We start from the raw sequence: 25,000 nt of genomic DNA, 5'->3' as shown, positions 1-25,000 counted from the left end.
CCTTTGACGTAAATGACGTATCACTGTCTTTGTACGATTTCCATAGTCAGCAGTTCAGTCAGCAAATGACTGGCGACGGTGGGGGGTGGGGGAGGACGTCGTTTCTCATATCTATCGACGAGGAAAGTAGGGGACTGAGAGAAAATACTGACACACTTTTTCTCGGGCCCCAGCTTGTTATCTGAGGAAAGGAGAAGAAAATAGCTATCATTTTTGGGGGGAGACGGGGCAGGGGTATCACTTAATGAAACATTGCCGTTCAGTTCAGACTCATTTGTCTCGAGGTTCAGTGCCATTGTCACCATATTTCAGGGCTCTACGCGGCAGATGTACCGTTTCATGGGCGACTATAACGTGAGTTAGATACACATTTCGAGTTTTGCGTGCGCCTCCCCCCAATCCCCCCCCTCCGTGTGTGTGTGTGTGTGTGTGTGTGTGTGTGTGTGTGTGTGTGTGTGTGTGTGTGTGTGTGTGTGTGTGCGTTTATGTGCGTGCGTCTATATATATATATATATATATATGTGTGTGTGTGTGTGTGTGTGTGTGTGTGTGTGTGTGTGCAAGGGAGACTGGTCATAAGTCGATGGAGAGAGTTCACTGGGGCTCGTGGTGAAATAAATAGATCACAGACAACGTCTCATATGGCTCGAAAGAAACAAAGAGAGAGAAAAAAAATAATAATAAAAAAGGGAGGGGGGAGGTCGGGGGGGCGGGGGGGGGGGGGGGAAGAGAGAGAGAGAGGCTCAGAAAAAAAATGCAAAGACGACTCAGAAACAAAATGGGGACTCACCAGGAAAAAAAATGAGGACAACTCAAAAAGTAGCTTGGGGACGGCTCAGCAAGGAAATATGCTATGGAGATGGCCCAGGATAAAAAAGAACAACAAAAAAAAACAAAAAAAACAAAAAAAAAACACGTAGACAAGTCAGAAAAAAATAGGAAAGGATTAGGAAAAACTACTTGGGGACTGCTTTAAAAAACAACAACCTCTGTATGGAGACGGATCAGAAAGAGAGAGCTGGGACACAAATGTATAATTATGGGGACGGCCATGGAGTGACCTTAGAGCTGAAAGAAGGGTTCCTCAGTGGACGGGGATCTGTTAAACTGGGTATGCAGCGTCCCCATATAAACAGGCGTTTGAATCCCCACTTTTATTCTATCTCTTTCTCTCCCTCCCCCTCCCTCTCTCTCTCTCAATGCCAATGTCGTTGTAAGTTTGTAATTGTCAATCTCTCTCTGTATGACAATGACAATGTAAATGTGTGTGTGTGTGTGTGTGTGTGTGTGTGTGTGTGTGTGTGTGTGTGTGTGTGTGTGTGTGAGTCATTGTCATTCTTTCTCCCTCTTTTCCTCTCAGTGACTCTCATTGTAAATTTGTAATTGTCATTCTATCTTTTTCTATGACAATGCCTTTGTAAATTGTCATTGCCATTCTCTCTCTCTCTCTTCCCTCCTTTTTACATGTTCTAGTTCACACTGCTGGTAAGTTTGTCTTTTGATTTGATGTCACGCCTTCTTATTATCTTGAAAAATGCTGCAATAGTAATTTTCAAAAAGTGAAACAAACAAGAAAAAAAGAGAGAGAAAGAGTTCACGTCACCCTTCTCTTAACTCAAACCCAACGGTTGCCTGTCAAGTAACGATTCAGTTACATCGGTTTATCCCCAAAGGCTCTCTCCCATATTGCTATACTTCTGTCTTCACATCTAGGCCCTTTTCCGTTCTCTCAGGTCTTTTGTAGAAAACCACCTTCTAGTCACCAAAGTCTCCAAAGACATTTCGTCAAAGGGCCTTTGAGTATCAAATAGCTTTTATATGGAATACTCTTCTCCCTGGATCTCAGTGACTAACTAAAAAAACAACAACAAAAAACAACAACAACAACAACAAAAACAACCAAAAAACAACCAAACAAAAAAGTACAAAACGGTCTTGGATGTGGCAAACCACAGTCGTCTGTCTCGTTCCACCCCCTTGCGCCACGATCCCGTGTGTGTGTGTGTGTGTGTGTGTGTGTGTGTGTGTGAGTATCAGTAGCTCAAAGAGGCGTCACTGCGTTCGGACAAATCCATATACGCTACACCACATCTGCCAAGCAGATGCCTGACCAGCAGCGTAACCCTGTGTGTGTGTGTGTATGTGTGTGTGTTTGTGTGTCTGTATGTGTGTGTGTATGTGTGTCTCTGTGTGTGATGTGTGTGTGATGTGTGTGTGTGTGTGTGTGTGTGTGTGTGTGTGTGTGTGTGAATGTTCTATCAGCACTGAATATTGCTTTGAAATCAGAAACACAACAGTACCTGAGCTGCAGCCTTCTGATTCCACAAGCCAGTCTAAGAAAAATTAGTGTTGAAAAAATATCATGTCTAAATAATGAGTTCAGATTCCCCTTTTTTTTACACTGTATCCTCTGTATCTTCTTATTACATAGAAAAGTGACTGTTGAATGGGAATCTTACCAGTTTCAAAAGTGTACATTCCAAAGGCATTTTTCTTGCTCCTACGCAGAACCATGATGGATGACTTCAGACTCATTCCTTGTGGAGGGATGCACTCGTGTGTCAGAAAGTCGTTCATTTGCTTTATGTGAAGCCATGTAGTATGTTCATATTTTGGAAAAAGAGAAGACGTCTTTAAAAGTTGAGCAGCATAGGGCCCCTTGACAGATATTCCAGCAGTGTGGAACAAACTGTCTCTTGAAAAAAGAAACATCTCTCAGGTTATCGACTAATGCCATTCTTGTACCTCTGCTGGTCGATTGAGTGGGTACACGGTAACAGTGTTTGTTTGCGTGTTTGTGAGTGCCCATGCTTTTTTTTCATGAATGTCGTACTCATGCATGTATGGTTATGTACGTTTAACGTTTTATTGAAATGGCCAGGAGCTCTTTGCCAAGAAGTGGGAGCTTCAATCTGCATTACTACTACTACTACTACTAGTATTAGCATCATCATCAGTCTTAGTATCATTAATAGTATTAGTATTGGTACTACAACTTGTGCGTCTTACGCAGTGGTATGGAGCTTTCGTCAGGTTCTTTCGTACCGGGGCTTCATGGAACGATTTCAATATTCTGTGCACTGACGCCGGTGTGGAGTTCGGAAAGTGCCAGTGGAAGTTGAATATGGCAGGAATGGGATGGTGGTGTGGTGGTGGTGGCGGTGGTGGTGGCACCGTAGCACACATCCCAACACCTGCCTTGCAGCCATCACTATGGCACTGTTAGGAATTGACATGGCTGCTGCAGGCTAACAGATTATCGTTGTTGTTTTTTTTTTTTTTGTCGAAGTGGTAGTTACTTTCGTGGTTTATGTGGTGATTTTTCTCCAGCAGTATGAGAGAGAGAGAGCTCCAGACAGTGGTGCTGGTGACAAAGCTGCGATTTTCCTTTGATGTTTGTGAGCCTGGTGTTATTGATATTATTCTTATTGTTATCATGATTATCATTTTTACTGTCTCTGTTGTTGGTGTTGTTCTTGCTTCTAGTCCAGCCAACCACACAGCGCCACACACACACACACACACACACACACACACACTGCCTAATTATATAAATGTTCTACCGCGTTATATATATATATATATATATATATATATATAGAGAGAGAGAGAGAGAGAGAGAGAGAGAGAGAGAGAGAGGGAGAGAGAGAGAACATTAAGACAAACCAACAAGTTAATGACATATTATCTTAACAATTTAGCTCCTAAGGGTAAAAAAAAGGCTAGTACATCAGCCCTTCCGTTTAATTTATCATTTCCAGATTACAAAAAATCGTAACAAAAAGGAAAAACAAAAATATTATCATATCATTAATTGATTCATTTGTTTCTGTTGAATTATTTTTTGTAGAGTTAAAACGTACAAGATTAAAAAAAAAAAAAAATCACAAGAAAAAAGCAAAAAGAAAATTATTATTATCAGCATTATTACTGTTGTAATCAATAATTAAATAATGTATTTTTCTGTTGAATTATTTTTGTGGAGTTAAAATGTAACCACCTACAAAAGACAGTGCATAGAGAACTGAAGATGTTAGACCTGTTGACAGTGGTCTCGGTGTCAAGATGTTCCCTTTGCTGGGGTCAGTAAATGTTGTTGTTCCCACGTGATGCATTCTGTCGACTGTAGTTCTTCTTCACCATGGTTGCTCTCTGGGTTCGGGAGTTTCTTCCCTGAAGTCGATAAAACACTGTTGGCCACTCAGTGTCGCATACTTCATCAGCAGCTTTTTTTTTTCTGGCATCTGCAGCTTTTTAGATAGACGTGTCAAGACTTCTCTGATGATTGCGAGCCTGTTTTCCTTCTTGTGTTGCTGCGCCTTTTTCACGTTCCGTATTTTCATAGTATCCTATTGCTTTCTCCGCTGTAAAAAACAACAACAACAAAAAACACACACACCCTAAAAAACATGGCTGAGGGTTGAGGAGTTGGTTGGTTAATTTGTTTGTGGTCTGTTCACAGCAGTGGTGATTTGAAACTGGAAATAAATCAATGGTTCACGCTGAGACAGGGTGTGGCTGTGTAGGGGGGAGGTCAAGGGAAGGGGGTGGGTGCAGAGGGGTGCGGAAAGAGCGGCCTGGGGGTGGTATCACTGACACGGGGCGAAGTACGGGGCAGCAGGGGCTTGTTTTGAATCGGAAGGCTGGCTGTACGCTGAACACTGCAACAGTTCACTGGTTTCAGGTGTGCTGCGCAGTGTGTACTAGAGGACCCTGTGTGCCGTCAAATTATTTTTAGCTTAAGTTGTGATATAGAAGTATCAACAAAAATACGGTTGTCACACAGCCCTGCATCGTCCGTATTGCCCTTATGTGGACGTTTGTGTGTGTGTGTGTGTGTGTGTGTGTGTGTACGAGTGCGTGTGTATCTGTGTGTCACAGTGGTTTCGCTTTCGACTACTGTGTTTGCATCAACATAGCTTTGGTTATAAATGCTTATCGCAGGTGGATGCCCATGTTGACGAAGACGATCTGCAACACTGCGCATTTTGCAGGACAACTGTTGGGTTGCATAGAAAGGAATCAGTTTCTAAACGATGCGCGCCGAGTATAATTATGGTGAAAATCGCGGACACACAAACACACACAGACACAGACAACCGAACTCCGGGTTATTACAGAGGCTCACATTGTTTACACAAGTCAGCCAATCATCCAGGCAGGTCCGATGTCCGATGAAGTTTCGGGGTGTTCACCTGATGCAAGCTGACGCGATTCGTTGAGCAACACCCGCTTGAGTTCGTGCGTCCTATATCCTGTTTAATTTGTCAAAGAATCTGTACCCAGTCATTAATAAATATTTAGCGCCAGTTCTTAGCGCCATCTAGAACTGACTTCTCAATTACATGATATCAACGTAAGTGGAATATATGAATACCCCTTGTTAACATTCATAACTTTTTAGTGGTTTTGTGTAGGTCTCGTAATTTCTGAGAAAGTGCTAGTTCAAAGGTTTCACTACCATCAATTGTCAGTCAACCACACACGCATAAGTCAGTGTAATTACATAATTTCTCCTTTGAACGTGCGTTTAAAACAGAGTCGCCTGTATTTAATAAACATTACAACACACACACACACACACACACACACACACACACACACACACACACACACACACACACACACCAATCGAATCTAGTTGATTCCATAGTATAGCGTTGCTCAAATTTGCAATCGTTAATCGATAAGTAATGATGACGCCAAGTCAGGAAGATCATTTCAGCAAACAGACACAGTCACACACAGACTCAGACACACAGACAGACAGACAGACACACACATTCTGCCTAATTAAATTACTGGTATATTTATTCAGGACCTTGGTGATACAATTGTACACATAGACAGCACGTTTATCATTCGTGTATATATACACACCTAAAGACAACAATTAAAATGCCTTATACAGATATGAAAGGTACACATGTGATATATTACACCTGTGGAAAATGATTTGCAAACAACTGGATACATCTAAACAGGATAGTCTTGGTTTTGTCACACAAATATCTTTTTAACCTACCTGAGGTATATCATAGATTCTCTCTTCCACAACATTTTACAATTAATATGATTTTTTTCACGTGAAGCAAAACAAAACAAAATAATAATAATGAAACATAAATAAAAATACGGGGGAAACTATAAAATGTAATTCGACTTCGCTTTTACTATTGATGGAGGTGTTAACATGAGGAATAAAATTGTATAAATATACAAGAAGTGAGAAGACAATAATTATGCACATATATACAAGTGACCAAACAAGCAAACAAAAAGGACAACTCAAGTTGATGGTACATACACTGAATTCGCCATCGTTGGAGCTGAAGATGCATGTTACATGCGTGATGAATTTTTTTCCCCTCTCCCAAACAAGTATGTGTGTATCATGGTGGTTGTGGTTCACGCTCGTAGCATATTTAGTTAAGTTATATAATTATATATATATATATATATATATATATATATATATGAAATATATATATATGAAATAAATCCACACCCAGATGTCTCTGTTTTCTGCAAAGTATTAGAGGAAGCATAAAAAAGTATTGGTTAACTTTTTAACTTTGAAACCTGTCTTTGCGTTTGGGATGGGGTGTTGATTGAAACACAAAGAGGACTCATTTATGCTCATGTTGGTCCTGATGTACCTCCGAAAGGAAGGTTGGTCTGCATACCCAGGGACAGCTGTTTCGCACTGAGTAGTGCTCTTCGGGCTTGCTACCTTCTCCTGACCGCCAGCCACAGACAAACCACTTGCTCAAGCAAAGAGAACCTCCCTAGATGTTCACAAAGTAATGGAGGAAGCATGCCATAAAAAGAATATATATATATGTATATATATATATATATATATATATATACATACATACATACATACATACATATATATAATTTGACACACCACAAATGCAAAGATCAAACCATAAATTGCAAGAGCTTTGGCCCAGTGGTAAAACGGCCAAATAGGAAGCGGTGGTTTCGAGTTCGATTCCAGGGAGACAGCGGATTTTTACCACCACCATCCCTGGCCTCCTTCCTTAAACTAAACCGTATGAGATGATTTTGGGTGCTAGCATTCCCGATGATAGCGAGGTCCCCATGTGTGTGTGTGTGTGTGTGTGTGTGTGTGTGTGTGTGTGTGTGTGTGTGTGTGTGTGTGCAGTATGCTTCTTGTGCACGTAACAGAATCGACGGCAAGACAGTTATCCTGAACAAAATCCGCATTTATTGATTAAACGCATGTGTGCAGACAGAAAGTACATAACACAAACCTAGGTGGCGCCGGACTGCGGCAACGCGGTCTCCACCGGGGAGGAGAGCCGCCCGAATTGTTACACTGAGAAACTGTGACTGAAGAGGTATACACCTCTGACGAGCAACATTATCTCTAAACAGTAATTTGTCTTGTTTATTATAATGTATGTATGTATGTATTTCATATCAGCTAACTTTGCGTTCCTGAGGGAAATCACGATATCTACAATTAAAAAAAAATTGTTATATAAAATAAGCTATCTGAGCAATATCATGATTGTAATCTGCCCTGAAAAGCTGACTAAAGGTGTTATATACATATACATACATATGAGAGAGAGAGAGAGATTATCTTCTAAATTCTATTTATTTTTGTGCTAAATTGTTCTGTTTCCACAACCTTCTTTCTTCTGCACCATATGAATGTGGTCATGACTTCCATTTTCAGTAAACTAAGTATACCAACTTGATTAAACGAGCTTGTACAACCGATGACACTTAGATAAATTGACACTTATCTTTATACACCTTTATGCAATAATCAATAAAATTAGCAGACTCTATTTTACTCCAGTGCTGGGAAAACCCAATATTTTATTTGTTTTTGAAAACAAATGAACTAAAACGTTTTAAGAAATGAACAATGGACAGAAAATTGACATCTTTGATCAAACATCAGTCTGGTCTTCCACGCGGTTGGTGAGGTATATATTTAGCATATTGTACGATAACGAGATAGTGTAGCAGTGACGTTAGTTCATATGAAGAAAATATGTACATATATGGTAATTTTCTCTTATCAGGACAAGTTAAGGTTAAACCGAAATGACGTTGTGAAGCAGTAAATTCAAGTAAATATACATCATTATTTGCCGTTTTATGTTGTTGGGGGCAGGATGTTCTAATCTTAAAGGGGGGGAAAGCATTTAACAGCATGACTCTTTAGTTCGACCAAGGGAAAAAAAAAAAAAAATGTTGGCGTTACGTAAACAATTTTCAGCATTCCAAATTTTGCAACGAATTAAAGATCAGCCAGAACTGCGCACGTAACAAAGCTGTTGCTGTGCCGAAGTAGACATCTGGCGACTCCAGAACGCTGGACAGCCTCTGGAAGCATGACGATTACACAAAACAAAAGTATGTTAAAGAGCCAAGCGAATTAAAAAAAACCAAAAAAAACAACGACGACAAAACAAAAACTTCGGTTGAAACCTCATAGTACCCGGTGTGTTTGAATAAAATTATTTTGGGAAATTCCAGGTTCCTATGGTGCTGAATCAGTGTAATACACCGTTTCAACAGATTCCGACGGGGTGGAGGGAGGAGGAACTGACATTTATTTTTCATTCACACACACACACACACACACACACACACACACACACACTGGTGTGACACTGTTCCCTGTCAGTTATGCCAGCAAAAGCAAGACAACCTGTTTTAATAAATTATTTATACAATAAGAAGAATAAACAATAGAAAAAAGTAGTTCTGAGGGTATTCCTCTTTGAGTCGTGAGCTTGGATCTTTACTTCTTGCATCAGATGCAGTCATTCCTGTATTTTCTTTTACAAAAAAAACATCAGCAGACATCTGCCACTTAAGACGGTGAGAGATACTGTTGTTGGAAAGAAATCCGTGTTGACGCTTTTGGTCAGCAGTAAAGTTTGAGACGCCGTATACTTAGCCTGCATCAGTCTCCTGCCTCACAAAAACCTGACGTCATGCCCCCCCGACAGTCAACAAACTGGCGGAAGACAAACCTGTGGTCGCATGGTAACTGAAGTTCTTGAGACAAAGGTGATTACAGAAGGGTACAAGATACGGGGGTACTTTCTGTGAAGTGTAAGCGGTGCTAACAATGCCGGTTATATAATCCTTGTGATTCTCTCCCGAAGCTAAAGCAGATGTGCATAACGTTCTTCTATCATTTTGTGGTGCAAGATACAATAATATCAATCTTTAAAAAAAAAAATCAATCTCTTAAAAAAAGGACCCAAAAAGACACGGTTACAGATAAAAAGGCGAGATACTATAGCATATGTATAACATCAAAAAGGTTGTGACATCACTCCAACCTTCCGGCTGTTCCTATCTCAAAGGGGTGACGTTTTTTTCCCGTCGTGAGTGTCATATCGTCGATATCCTCACGTTGTTTGTGTTCACGTTCCTTTTATTTATTCATTTATTTATTTATTTTATTTTTATTTATTGATAATCTGGCGAAAATTTACGGAATGATCAACTTCAGAGGCATGCTCTGGGTTTCTGTTCACTGATGTGACCACTTGTGCCCAGTGTCTTCCTTTTTGTATTTTGTTTGTTATTCAGGCTACACAGGGCCAATATTAGCAATGTGTTTTCAGCTCTGATGGACCTATGGCACTGTATGGTCGTCTTGGCTTTAAGCATCTATGATAATAATTGTAATGAGGCTGCTGCCACTTACGCATGTGATCTGTGACTCGAAAACAACTTAATGTGACTGACAACCTTATCCTCAAGACAGCTTCATCAACCGGTTGGGCTATACATTAGGTAACGGCAGCAGGTGTTTTAAAGAAATAACCTCTGAAGACATTCTTCAGATCATCTGTGTAGATATGTATTGGTTACTCATGGAGCAGATTATAATATAAAATCCCTGGTTTGTTCAGGCTTAGGCCTTGTCTAAAGTGTGTTAAGGTCACGTGTAAACGCAACCCGGGATACCCCTCGCATACCCCAGCACATAAGGTGCTCTCTTTCAAAGCGCGGATATGCAATATGGTAATGGTTCACATTTCGGAGATTCACAAATAAACGAAAGAAGCAAATGATGTGCATTCCTGGCAACAGGTCTTCTGCTGCCAGACATTCTCTCCTTCCGTCCCTGTACCATCCACACTCTGAATGCACTGCAACGCATATATGCGAGCGTGCCCTCCCACACACGTGTAGGTGTGCTTTGCGGTTGTTTTTAACCTACATTGTACCATATGTAAGTGTTAACCTGTTTGTCTAACTTTGGATCTGGTGGGAACGACAGTTATCCATAGCACTGCTTCTACAAACACAATTGTAACCACCTCTACATTACATAACAGACAGACAAACAGACTCTGAAAAGAAATGAGTGCACATCGATGTAAATTCCTACCGACAGTTCTCCAGTATTATGATCCACGGTGAAACGCTGTTGCACATATATCCGTTGTGTATTTTATACATATTATAACACATCGAAAACAAAAAACCCTCCGCACTGAACTTGGTGGTTCTGAAATCACAAAGAGCACTTGGTATTGACTTCACATTTTCTCAGCAATGGTTGCTGGTTGTATCTTTTCTTGCTTCAGATTGTACACAAACACACACCAAATCAGACGATGTGTGCATTACAACAGTGAAGCTCAAAACAGCAATGGCAATCTCTCGTTGTTTCGTCACTCGGAGGAAAGTGGTGGTGTGTGCAAACTGACCAGGTGATGCTTACACTGACGCATCTGGTACCACCCCCAAGAGCTATGTAGACTGCTTTGCTGCGAAAAAGAACACTTGCAAGATGTATGTTCACACCGTGGGCTTAGGAGGCCAGCACTCACGCCAATGTTCGTTCCAGGCTGCTTGGTCACAGGGTAGACATCTTAAATCAATTCCTTCTGCCAGCTAATAGTATACACAAGGTATACACAGGTGAAAGGGTGGATGAAGGAATTAACTACTGAACGAATGAGTGGAAATGCATTAACCAAAGAAAAATAAAAGATAAAACAACAGATATTAACATACACGCAAAGTAGGAAGTAAAGAACGGACCTACTAAAGGCAGACATGTATGTAGGCAGTGTATGGGGAATGGACAGGAATAAACACACAGGTCAACTGATGAAAGAAGAGAGTGAGCAAAATTCTGTACGTCTTTTAAACTGTGTGTGATATCAGATGGGAGAAGTGTGAAATACGCACACCGAACAGACACGGAAAACAAAACCTGAACACAAATTAAAAGGTGACAGGACTGAAGGATGCCAGGTAAGCCCACCTCAGAGACTGCACCCGAAGAACTGGTTAAAAAAAAAGAAAAAAAAAGACAGGGTGGAAAGAAGGAAAGGAAGGAAACGTGACCTTCTCCATGAGAACTGGAAACCACTTCCCGACGGTTTAATCCCAGGAAGTTTTACAACGTTTACGTTTCACATAACACTCAGCAACATCACACCATATACTCTCTGTTCCTGTTCCAACAGGCTTCGGGTTCTGCACAACATTCGACAAGTATCATTCCACTTTAGCCAGTTCCAAGGATTAGGTTCCACGCAACACCCGATCACATCATCTCACACCCTGCTCTGTGTTTGTTCAATCAAGCTTCACAACGTTTCGGTCCCACACAGCCAGCATCCGACGATATCCTTCCATCATGTCTCTCCCATACACTGAAACGGATTTCCTGATGAAAGGAAAACGCTAAAAAATAGAAACTGACCAAAAAATGACGAACTCCAAACAACCACTTAGTTAAAAATGGTTTCAATGCTGCACTGCTTTTAATAGTACGATTTATTTCTCTACCCGTGCACAACGCCAGATTTCTTCTGGCAGGTGAAGTTTTAAGATCCACAACACAATTCACACATTTTACAAGGCTTCTTTCACCGTCGTAAAAGTGTATGGGGAGTTTAATACCCCGGGTCCTCGACATTTTGACGTCGGGACAAAAACGGACACACCGTTTCTTCAGTTTGACTCTGCAGCATACAGACGCAGTCTGTGTTTTCTTGTTGCGCCTTTTTCGTCGTAGCTGCCCTGTCTTCCGGGGTCTTCACGTTCGTCTGTTGATGGTTTTGCTTTGTCCAGGCATCCAGAGAACGGACAAAGCCGCAGATATGACGATCACTTCGATATGACGTCATGAGGTGATGACGTACACTAAGAGTGACGCCATAAGTGAGACGACGTTGACGTGAAGAGCGCCGACACAGGAAGAATGGCCGCCGTACGGTCCTGCGTTGGAGTGGTTGCTGGAGTCTGCTGACAAACAGAAAACATGTCACGTGTGGCATGGATGTGTACATGCATTGAGAACACCGTCAGCGGGCCTAACGACAGCGACAAGGACTACACCAGCATCATCTTCAACGAGAAACTCGTGCTTGCACACACACACAAACACACACATAGCGCATCATTCCACATTAAAGCATCACGAACTGGATATATATGATATTTGTATTCTGTTGTGTTTTATAGACCTTACGATTTCATAATTAGATCATTCTATCCCATTCTATTTTCACACACACACACACACACACACACACACACACACACACGACGGTGTCGACTAAACCGCATGAGATGCGGACGTGTCACATTTTCAGTCAGGGAAACGCTTCAGCTCCGTATGTTCTTTGTCAAGGCCGAGCCACAGGCTTCGCTAGGATACGACTGTTTAGTTTTGTTTAACTCTCTCCATACGAACGGCGGAAGAGAAGACGCTCACAGCGTTTCACCCCAATTACCACCATCAAAATATTGCATGCGGAAGGCTCTTATACTGAAGAGGTGAATGTTGACAAAGAATACCACAGTTCTGACAACGGAAGCTAAAGGTTGGGTCATTGAGACACCCACTGGACATCCGAGGGGTCTGTGTAGAGGAGAAGAGAGGACTGGCCGTACTGAGTGAGTTAACGTCTTTTCACTGTTTAGTGATATTAGACGAGGAAAAAAAAGGGGGGTAGGGGGATATGTGCGCATGGGAGATGAGGCGTGGGGTACTTGATAAGAGGTGGTGGGATGACTGTAGTGAGTAGTAGAAAACGAAGGACAGTGAACAATAACATGAATTATAACAGTGAGTTAATCATCCACATAACTGTGAAAAGCATGTTTATCATAAAAGAAAACGTGATCAGTCAAATGTAGATACCAACTGGACTTTGAATCAAATATTCAGAAATTTTTTGAAGTAATGAATAGTTATTCAAAACGTCTCCAATGGACAAATATGTGTTTGGAGGTAACTGGTCCGCTAGTTTTTGGAAGAACAGTTGTCTTGTTTTTGGACACTGGACAAGTTGACATTGATTTTTTTTCCGCACAGACACTGTACATTTTTGCAAAATTTAGTTCGAAGGACATTCAAACGGAATCGACAGTATTGTTTGCTATATGATTGTACTGATATATAGTTGTACTGTTTTGTGATCATCACTGCATTGGTTTGTGACAGCATGAGCCACTGTCGTCAGGAATCTGAGGTATAATAGACAGCGTTTTGAGAATTTACCCAGAAATGAAAGAAGTTGTGATAAATGCTCCACAAACGACATTGCTGATGAGTTTTTTGCCCTTTTTTGAAAGCATAAAAAATGGTTATCTATATATTATAGAATCCGCCAAATTCCTTTAATTTCTACTTACTGTTTTCTGAGAAAAAAAAAAGGAATAGGCTGCTGTTGAAAATTACATCCTTTGTTTCTTCTATACGTTGTTCTTTTCATTAATATTCTGTCTATTGGCTGGTTGTTTGCATTATGAGTGAAATAGTACTTGTTAATGTGTATACTGAGTGAATGAACGGATGAGATTATTTCTAGTTTTTGACATCACTCTTTTGTTTGTATGATATGTGTAAAAGATGAATGTATGTAATGTTTCAATGTCTCCAGGGGGCACACGAAATAAACTTCTTGCCTTGCCTTGCCCTGCCTTGGTCATGGATCACGAGGGACAAGACAAGACAGGACAGGACAGGACGAGACAGAACAAGACAAGACATTCTGTATACTGAACTGGGCCTTGTGTCCAAGTCATACAGAACACTGGGACAGGGACGAAAATTAAACTTAAGAAAACAACATTCATGCACATTGCATGCCATGGGTCTTTTTAAATTACATTATCCTTTCATCTAGAGAGAGAGAGAGAGAGAGAGAGAGAGAGAGAGTGTGTGTGTGTGTGTGCATGCGTGTGTGTGTGTGTGTGTGTGTGTGTGTGTGTGTGTGTGTGTGTGTGTGTGTCTGTCTGATAGAGAGAGAGAGAGAGAGAGAGAGGGTTTCAAACAGGTAATATTTACCTCTCTTCGAATTTATAGACTCCGCTGAAACAGAACAGAAACGATTCGGTTCAAAACACATTGTTGTTGTTTTTGTTTTTTTTCACATAGCGTGGGCAGAGTAAGCTAATATTTTACAATGCTGACCTTTACAGTTTGAAAGAATAAGATGGCGAGGCAACAAAATTCTCAACACTGCTCGGTGAATTCTAATGAGGTTTCCATGTATGTGTGACATATAATAATGTTCTCGGAAAAAAATTGCCCCACGCAATTCGTTTTTGATTTGAAAGGGAAATATCCACAGCAATCGTAATCGTGAGCCAAAATGAAATCTCTTGTTTCTGAGTAACGAAGCACTAGTAATACCTGATTTAAAAAAAAAATATACGTCGTAAGGTACACTGTGAATGGAAACATGACTACATACTAAGCATCCTTACCCTCAACTCCAAGCCAGCTCACCGACCATTCCACACTCTTACGTTTGCACACACACACACACACACACACACACACACCCGCGCGCACACACACAAAAATTGACACACACACACACACAAACCCACACACACACACACACGCGCGCGCGCGCGCGCACGCACACACACACCCCTCCTCCCCACTTACTGTTGAGGATGTTGACCTTGGCGGAAGTGACCTGCATGTCGGAAGCGCGGCAGACGTAAGTTCCGGCATCCGACATCACGGCACGTGACACCTGCAACGTGCTGACGATCGTCTTCTCCGACAGCGACACCTGTGATGTCATGAAAAAAACAATAGTAATGATGATGATGATGATGATGATGACAACAGTTATAATAACAATGAGAAGAAGAACGATAAGGAAGAAAAGAAAAGAAAAAAAAATAGCAAGAACAAGAACTGATTTAAAAAAAAATCTTTTTATTATGATGATGTTGATGATTATTATCATAACAATGGTAATGACGACGACGACGCCGGTGATGATGATGGTGATGATAACAATATACCTTCAAAGCACTTTATGGAACACATTCTATAACGCCAATGCTGAGCTTTCTCGAGAATGGTAATAAAAAGAGACCCCTTCCCCTTGTCCCACCCCCTCTCCACTTTTCCCGTTGTGAAAATTCATAAAACAAATTCCTCGACAAAGATAAAAAAGATAAATAAATAAAAGGAAATTAAAGATTTTTTTTTATTTTAAATTTGCTTGTTTCTTTGTTTATTTATTTATTTTTTTTTTGTACGCTTACAGTTGACTTCATCAAGTTTTTGCGCCTTATAAATACTATCATTATTATTATTATTTAAATTATTATTATTATTATTATTATTATTTTTAAAAAAAGTATTTATCTATTGTTTATCTATTTACTTATTTCTTTTATTTTATCCCCCCCCCTTTTTCTGCTTCTGGTTTTATTTTTAATCATGATTTGTTTTAACCAGAAGTTATGATGGCGTACATGGTGAATTTTTTTATATCATAATTATTATTTATTTATTTATTTATTTATTTATGTAAGCTTATCTATAATTTATTCACCTTTTTTTTTCTCTCTCAAGGCCTGACTAAGCGCGTTGGGTTACGCTGCTGGTCAGGCATCTGCGTGGCAGATGTGGTGTTGCTTATATGGATTTGTCCGAACGCAGTGACTCCTCCTTGAGCTACTGATACTGATACTGACACTTTCTCGAGATATTATCACACTGTTACTTTTCTCGGTCTTATCTTCAGTGGTGAAGAACCCTGTAAAAACATTTTCTTTACACAGAGATGAGTTGGCAACAGAAAAACAAACACACACATAAATGCGATTGTTTGGTCCCTGGCATGCAGACGACACCCGCACACCATTTCAGGAAGACCCCCGTTCCCAAGCGTTCGCGCTGCCCTGCTGTTTGACAAGACACACGGGGAGCGGAAACTACCACGTTGACGGGAGGTTCGGTAATATATAGCACCAGTACCACCAACACGTAGACAGGCCATCAACAACATGTCTATCATACACGAGGCACGTTTGAAGTATGTTCCTTCAAAAGCTATGTCCTGCTGCTGTTGGTGTGTTTTCACTCTCCTCTTTTAAGTTGTATCAAGTTATGTTTGCCACTCTGGGGAGAGAGAGAGAGAGAGAGAGAGAGAGAGGGAGAGAGGAGGGGGTATTCATCAGACCATTTGTGAAAAGAGCAAGAGTTCACATTATAAGACTCTGTAAAGCACAACAATGAAATGTATACAACAGGGAAAAAAGCTGATTTATAGCATATTACGTGACTCGGAGCACCATCCTCGTGCTACTCGTTAGATTTTACCCCAAGGTAAAATCTGGCTAGCCAAGATTAACCCCAGGTTTAGACTAGCCTGGAATGCCACCCTACCCCAAACCCTCCCCGTTCCCTGGGGAAAACTACCAACTATTCGGAACTGAACCCCCCACCCCGTCCCCCCACCCTCCTAGTTGAATTCTACCCCTCCTACCCCTTCATAATGAATATAGGGGTCATTCTAGGCCAGGCTGAACTGACACTTGAGGGGTAATTTTGACCCAGTTTTCATCGGTGTAAGCTATCAAGCTAGAACTTCATACATTTGCTCCGGTGAAGTCATAGTAGAGGGGCGGGGAAGAGAGGGGTGTGTGTCGGCAACGACAAGTCCAGAAAGACCTTCCTTACCTTTTCAATACCTTGATTAAACCTCTTGAAAGTATGGGGTGGGGAAGGGGAAGGGGAAGGTTTTTTTTTTTGGTTTTTTTTGGGGGGGGGGGGAGGGGGGGGGGGGTTGGGGGGGGGATGTGGGGCGGGTTGTCGATGTCAACTCGCAACAAATGATCAATCATTCGAGGCTAGCACAGATGACGCCGTGGTGAAGCCCTGCTGGGGGAGTACTTTCAGGCTGTTACACCGAAGTTGAGAGAGACGGACGGACAGACATACAGACGGACAGGGACATGACAGAACCAGAGACACCCACGTCTTTGCTGAGGTGCAGACGCCCGTTGTTGGTCAGCTTGAGGCCGTCCTTGAACCAGTCAAGGTCATCAGGAGGGTAGTCGAACCCTGTGGCACTGCAGGTCAAGGTCAAAGTGTTGCTCTTCTCCACGAAGTGGGACCCGTCCTCCACGTAGTGAGGTCCGCTGATGTGAATGGCTGTATGGCGGGGAGGGAGAGAGACACAGGGCTGAATGATTGATATGGACATTGCTATAGATCTTTTTGGTACAGGTTCTTCATATTTATATAGCCCTTTGCTATGCATGTCAAAGACTACGTTCTAAGTGTCTTTACAGATGTCTTTATTTATTTATTTATTTATTCTCGTTTTCTTTTCTTTTTTGTTTTTTGCTGGACAGACTGCCGACCTGGGTAGAGCTGACTTGAGACCTACCTTCAGGGGTTCATCATACGTTTCCTGTGTCAGTCTGGCTTCAATCACACGCGCACGCACGCACACACACACACACACACACACACACACACACACACACACACCCCTTTGATAATCGAGCATCTGAACATTGAAGATGATATAACACCCTGGGTATTTCTGGGTTCGGCTGAAAAGCGAGCCATAAACGCCGACGGCTTGGCTTTGATAATTGGGAACTTGCAAAGGATGCACCCGTTGAAGTGAGCGAGTTTATCGTCTATTTCTGGATCTGAAATGGCTGCCAGCGAATAACTGAAGCTCTTGATGTTTTAATCTTTGACGTTTCACTTTGGACTGACGCGTCTATATCCCGTCCCCCCCCCCCCCACCCTCCTTAATCCCACCCGTTCCATTCAGGTACTACAGCCGATGAAACGCACTAGAATTATCACCCTTATGTTTACCCCCGGAGTGTTTTTTTGACGGTATCCCAGATTAACACCAATGAGTATTTCTGGAACATACAAAATTCACCATTCTGCTTTTCCAAAATAATTTCTTCCAGACTTTTGTGTGTGTGTGTGTGTGTGTGTGTGTGTGTGTGTGTGTGTGCACGAGCGTACAAAAGACTGTTTTAGGTCTCCAAATAGTTGGACTGCGGCAGTGCCCTAGGGGATTCGCGTTCTCTCTCTCTTTTACACAGACACACGTGCGCGCGTGCGCATACACACACACTGACACAATGAGATACACACACACGCATCCTGCAAAACACACACAAAGAAACACGCGCCCGCAAAAATAATACACAAGCTCGTCAACTGTATGCACACACATTCCCATGTGGGGGTGGGAAAGGTATTTGGGGAACACTCTGACAGGACCACCCACTCAGCTGGATTTATTCCCCGGGAGGGGAGGGGGGTTTGGGTGGGGACGTTCTATACACCCCGACTTATCCCAGTCAGGTACTTGTCCCCCCGACCATTGAGTGGTAAGCCTGGGATATCCCAGAAATACTCCATGTGTGGGTAAAATCTGATCCATCCACGAAATACCTGCCGGGGAGAGAATCTGAGTCAGGATGCATTTTGTTCTGGGATACCCGCTAATTCTCTCACTCCTTTTATCATGTTTCCAGTTTTGTTGAAACTATTCATTAATTTGATTTTTTTTTTTTTTTAAACAAGGAGGGTGTAATTCGGGAATGAGAGGGTTGTAATCTTGAGGTACTCCACCGGGGATAGTTTCTAATGGACACCAGGCTTTACTTTACTCCTGGGGTTAACACTTTGATGGAGGGAGGGGAGAGGTGGGAGGAGAGGGGAGGGGGGTGGTTAACCCAACCCGTTACAAGCGGCCAGGTGTGGGAATGGGTTACCTAATCACTCACACCTTCAAATAATTCGCCGCTGTGCATATTGTTCGGTTTTGTTTGTTTGCTTGTTTTTGTTTTCGCAGTCGTTTTTATTTCATCTGTCTGTCTTCTATCTATCTATTTCGCTCAGCCGGTCTAATGATTCAAATCCCTAACCTGATTGTGTCATCTGCAAGGCTTACAAGAAGAAAAGAAAGGTCTGCTGTTGGCAGAAAACATTCTTGATCCGGATACAAAGAGGGCTTTATTTGGCTTGGCATCCACGCCCTCAACCACCACCCCTCTTCCCCCACCCCATCACCCTCCCTCCGCGCCCCCACCTTCTCCCTGTCCCCCGACCTCTCCCCCCCTACCCCCGACACCTCCCCCTTCCCCCGCCCCCCCCCCCCCCCTCTCTCACCCCCCAGTGCCCTATCCATAGATCCGATTACTGACGCAATGGCTCCACAGACTCACAATACGAAGTCATTCCCACTCGCAGCTTCCCATTCCCGCCTATTCATGATTCGCAAATACCTGGTTCGCCTATGATCCCGTTTCGTCTATTTCCAGTTCGCCTATGTACTTAGTTGTGTGCGCGTGCATATTAAAAAAAGAACCCAAACAAACCCCAAAACAAACAAAAAAATGTGACTTTTCCATAGGTGTGTATGTGTGTGTGTGTGTGTGTGTGTGTGTGCGTGCGTGCGTGCGTGCGTGTGTGTGTGTGTGTGTGTGTCAGAGAAAGGGAGGAGGAGGGAGACAAATAGGGAGCCGGAATGAGGCAAAACTGACGCAAGGACAAAGAGTCGATCTCTCAACACACACACACACGCACGCACGCACGCACGCACACACACACACACACACACACACACACACACAAGGACAAAGAGTCAATCTCTCAACACACACACACACACACACACACACACACACACACACGGGCAGTCTTCACGCACACACGCGGACTGTCCTCCTTTCCAATCATTGAAATTGACCAGATCTGAGATTTGTCACCTTAATCAATCACCCCTCCCCTCTCATGAACCCCACCGCCATTGGTGCTTCTCCTATTTGATGTCCCAGTCTGAAGAGTTAAATTCCTTAGATGTCTGCAAGTTGAGCACAAAGAAATCAGACTTTAAAGAAACGAAAAAAGCATCTAAGCTTGAAGGAAATTGCCTTGATACAGATCCAAAGCGTCCATCTCCTCTCCTCTTCCCCAGTGCCCATGTTCAGATGGCTGATGCAATGTCTCCATCGTTACTCCATCTTTTTACCAGACAAAACCAGAATTCCGAAGGATCATAACCAGCTAAATGTGACACTCTCCGCTTTCCTGACCGCTATTTCAAGAAGAGGCCAAGGTTTTACCGAAACGGTGGGTGATACAGTTTGAAAGCATCTCAGATGACAGATGAACAGGGTTCTTTTTTGACAGTACCGATGAACTCAGTGGTGATTATCGCTATTCAGCCTTTGCTAGGTTCTTCCAACACCACACCGATACAGACCTGTGGCCTTCAGGAGTCGACTTCTTGTCACAAAAGCATAACAGTTTTTCTTCTTCTAAAGCATAGGGATGGGAAACATGACAACTGATGGAATGAGAGAGGGACGGAGAGAGAATGAGACAGACAGATAGACAGACAGACAGACAGACGGATACAAAGCAGGATGGTGGCGGGGGGCTAGTGGAATCGCTCGCTGAAAGAAGACCACTGACAAAACAGCGACAACAAAAATCAGTCTTTTTGTTGTTGTTGTTGTTGTCCTGTTATTTCATTTTACTTCAGAGATATCTAGGCTGGCTACGACACTGCACGAAGAACAAGACTGACGCCTCTGCAAAGAAGCCAGCACTGTCGGATTCTGAGCAAGGCCACGGAGAACTAGCTCTACGAACGATGTCATACAATGTCTGAACACACACACACACACACACACAAAACACACACACAAACACACAACCAAACAAGAAAGGCAAGGCCTTCAAGACTCACTTGTGATACACTTTTAAAAAAATCCAAGCTTTTTATGTATTGAGTATAATACATTTACTGTTATATTTATATTTTTTGTATTCTCTAAACTTGGCACTTTGATCTGATATTCGACCCAACAAAAGATCTGTCATTATTATCATTTTTTGTTCAAACAAGAACTTCCTTTGCTAAGCATGGAAGTTTTATTTATTGCAAACGTTTTGGTGTAGACAGTAAAACAAGGGAAATTACTCTGCTGGGAACTTAGTTTGCTTTAAACTGATCTTTCTCATCTTAAACATTACATTTTGAAATTATACTCAATACATAAAAAGCTTGGATTTTTTTTTTAAAGTGCATTACAAGTGAGTCTTGAAGGCCTTGCCTCTCTTGTTTCAAAATGTAATGTTTAAGATGAGAAAGATCAGTTTAAAGCAAATTAACTCCACTAGCATTACAGAGTAATTTCCCTTTTTTACTATCTGCACCAAAACGTTTGCAAAATAAATAAAACTTCCATGCTTAACAAAAGAAGTTCCTGTTTGAACAAAAAATTATAATAATGACTACTCTAGCTGTTGGGTCAGAATATCAGATCAAAGTGCGAAGTTTAGAGAATACAAAAAATATAAATATAACAGTAAATGCAGTTTGCATATAATTAGGCTTCATTCTTTATTTTTTTGTGCCCATCCCAGAGGCGCAATATTGTTTTAAACAAAATGACTCGAAAGAACTGAATTTTTCCTATTTTTATGCCAAATTTGGTGTCAACTGACAAAGTAGTTGCAGAGAAAATGTCAATGTTAAAGTTTACCACGGACACACAGACACACACACAGACAACCGAACACCGGGTTAAAACATAGACTCACTTTGTTTACACAAGTGAGTCAAAAAGCGCCCAGACTGCAGCAAAAAGAATGGATTTTCATCGCTAGACAGCGTTGTTCTTTTCATCCTCCACCTTTTTTTCTCCCTTTCTTTTATTCTCTTGGAAACAGTGTCAGAAACAGTGTCACTTGGGCGTACATTTAGGCCTACTCATTACTTTTTCTTCACAACATTGTTTTTTTTTTTCATACATACGCGCCCAGCTTCATAGCACGATTAGATGATATTAAGAGGGTTAAGGGTGCTTCACTCCCACGGAAAAACAAAGGACGGATTTGACTCCATACTGCTCGTGTAGAGAAGTGGGCGTGACTTTAGAGCAAAGTTTAGAATTTATCATTTTATATTCCAACCCTCGCTCTTCTTTTCCTGAATGTAGCCACATTTAACACGATCTTGTCATACGTTTCAACGCTACAATTCGTGACCGATCTGTATATTAATGATTAACAAGTAGCGAAAAATCATACACATTGTGTAACATCTCTTGACTATGTCTTATTACCTCATTCAAAACGAGTATAATTATTCGGGACTGCCCCCCCCCCCCCCCCCCCCCCCCCCCACACACACATCCCCTCCGTACTGTTTTTACCTAATATGACGACTCTACTTGTCTTGCAAAGCCTGAGAAAATGACAGTATCTACGACTATCATATATTATGTTTGTCTGTCTGTCTGTCTATGTCAGTCTCTGTTAACACTATCCGCTTTCCTGTTTCATCACTATTCATTTCTGGGGAGACGTGTTTGTGGGCTTGCCATTTCAGAAAAAAAGAAAATCAAAATCTTTGTACTTGGCAGACATAGGAGCCAGACTATCAGACAAAACTAACAGCCAGACTATTTGTAGAACTTGGAAAATGTCTGTTGTCAAATGCCGTTGGCTTTGCTGTGGTGGTATTGGCGTGTCTGAAAAAAAGCATCCATTGACAACACAGCGTCTGTTGTTGGACACCTTTTTTCTTAAACAACCAGGAAGAAACTGGAGAGATAAACAGAGAGAAAGAGATGATGATGATGATGATGATGATGATTATGTTTTATTGAAGAAACACATAAGGTCCATTGAGAGAGAGAGAGAGAGAGAGAGAGAGAGAGAGAGAGAGAGAGAGAGAGAGAGATTTTGTCATTTGAATGTTCACAGCCTACACCAGATACAGATAATTATGGGTTACCTTGATCGCTTGAACCTTCATTTCATCAACCAGCATCTTCATTTTCCCCCTCTCACAATAATCAGCTAGTTATCAGAGTTCGGGCGTCCGGTTCAGTATGGTATGTCAGCCTTGTGGTAACGCGTCCAGACTAGGAAGCGAGAGAATCCAAGCGCACGGTATCGAATCCCGCAGTCGCCAGACGTTTCTTCCCCTCCACTAAATTCGAGCGGTGGTCTGGATGAAGAAGATAAACCGAAGTCCCGTGTGCATCAGGTATTTAGTGCACACGCAAGCAACAAAAAAGGTTGCCCCTGTTACTGGCAAAAATTCTGTGGACAAAAAACTTACTTTGATAGTAAAATAGATACACCTGCAAACAGAAAAAAAAAAATGGTGGCACTGTACTTTGACGACGACGTTGACAAAATGCAAGCAAACGCAAACCAACCAACCAACCAACCAATACAATCCAATGCGATACGATACAACACAACACAGTGGAAGTGGATTCACTGCCCAGGTGGCCATAAAAGGTTATGAGACCCTTAACCTTTAAAATCTGCCTGTTCAATGACCTCATTGAAGCTGGACATTTCCCGAGGTAGTAAAAACAAAACAAACAAACAAAAAAACAACAACTCCCCTCTCCCTCCCTCCTCGCCTCCCCTATAAAAAAAAATCTGATCTTGAAGAAAGCTGCCTTGAAGAGGGGTCAGGCCGGGCTCGGCACTCAAAGCTCCTGCAGCCAACACCCCCCTCCCTTCCCTCCTCATCCACTTCCCCTACTTCTCCTTCCCCCCAGCCATCGATACGATGATTGATGCCATGTCACCATCGACCCACGTCTTGCTTGCAGGGCTGCAAGAAGGGAGACAGACAAGACCCGATTTCCAGAGAATCCTAGCCAGCTAAAGTTGGCAACCCTCCCCCCCCTCGCCCCCCCCGCCCCCCACCTCCCTTTCTTCTTCTCCTGGTCATTAATCAGTGACACGGGGTTCACAGAACTGGTGGCTGACACAGTTTGGATGATAGATGTACAAGGAGTCTGCTACATCATCGACGGGAAAACCAGCATCAGGTTAGCCGGCTTTCAGCTGTTCAGGTTTAAGGTTGCTATGGTTATTTTGTAACGCACAAACACGGACCCACTTTCGCCTTCAGAAGTCAAGTGCCGAGGAGAAAATGATGTTATATACGAGCGGATTGTGGAAAAGTATCGTGTTTCAAGAACTAGATGAAAGCCACAGCTGCAGAGATTAAGTTGTAGGTGAAATGGGTGGTGAGAATTTCGATCTTTCATCAGGTGTCACTGACATGAGAAGCACACAGCTGTTGCTTTGTTCGAGCAGGATGGTTATTCAATATCATACAATAACAACAAAAAACAACAATAACAACGAAACAATAACCACGATTTTGCCCGAGGGTAACACTCTCGTTGCCATGGGTTCTTTTTCAGTGCGCCAAGTGCCTGCTGCACACGGGACCTCGGTGTATCGTCTCATCCGAAAGACTAGACGCTCAGTGTGATTTTCCTGTCAAACTTGGGAGAAAGGGCGAGAGCGGTATTCGAACCCAGACCCTCACGGACCCTCTCTTTTGGCAGATGAACGTCTTAACCATTTGGCCACCTTCCTCCTAAGGATAGCGAATCATTGTTTATCATCATTGTTATTATTATCATTATTATCAGTAGCATTATTTTGTTTTGTGTGCAACGTTTTAGGATAAAAAAAATTACAAAAAAAGACACCCCCCCCAACACCCCCCCCCCCAAAAAAAAAAAAACAACAACAACAACAAAACAAAACAAACCCAAAACAAAAAAAACAAAAACAAAAAAAACGAGTTGTCACGTACGTGTGGTAACCGGTCCAAATTCAGTATTCCCCCCCCCCCCACCCCACCCTTCCACTAAAAAAAAAAAAAAA

The 25,000-nt window shown here is 42.1% G+C and overlaps 1 protein-coding gene across 6 annotated transcripts in view; it reads right to left on the bottom strand.

Annotated features, from left to right (window-relative positions):
* Positions 1–5,790: 5,790 nt before the first annotated feature.
* Positions 5,791–25,000, bottom strand: part of LOC143282013 (zwei Ig domain protein zig-8-like) — a 586,931-nt gene continuing 567,721 nt past the window's right edge. For 5 of the 6 annotated variants that reach the window (XM_076587424.1, XM_076587425.1, XM_076587426.1 and 2 more), the window contains 4 exons: positions 17,274–17,449; positions 14,939–15,068; positions 14,330–14,353; positions 5,791–12,279 (listed from right to left, as the gene is read on the bottom strand). In XM_076587424.1, coding sequence (XP_076443539.1) covers positions 12,158–12,279; positions 14,330–14,353; positions 14,939–15,068; positions 17,274–17,449 — 452 coding nt within the window. In that variant the 3' untranslated portion in view covers positions 5,791–12,157. The remainder of the gene's footprint in view (positions 12,280–14,329; positions 14,354–14,938; positions 15,069–17,273; positions 17,450–25,000) is intronic. The other variant, XM_076587430.1, reaches the window with a different exon arrangement.

This window comes from Babylonia areolata, chromosome 5, assembly GCF_041734735.1.
Source record: "Babylonia areolata isolate BAREFJ2019XMU chromosome 5, ASM4173473v1, whole genome shotgun sequence".
Classification (NCBI taxonomy): Eukaryota; Metazoa; Mollusca; class Gastropoda; order Neogastropoda; family Buccinidae; genus Babylonia; species Babylonia areolata.
Note: the sequence above shows the minus strand (reverse complement) of the source record. Positions and strands in the feature narration are given on the sequence as shown.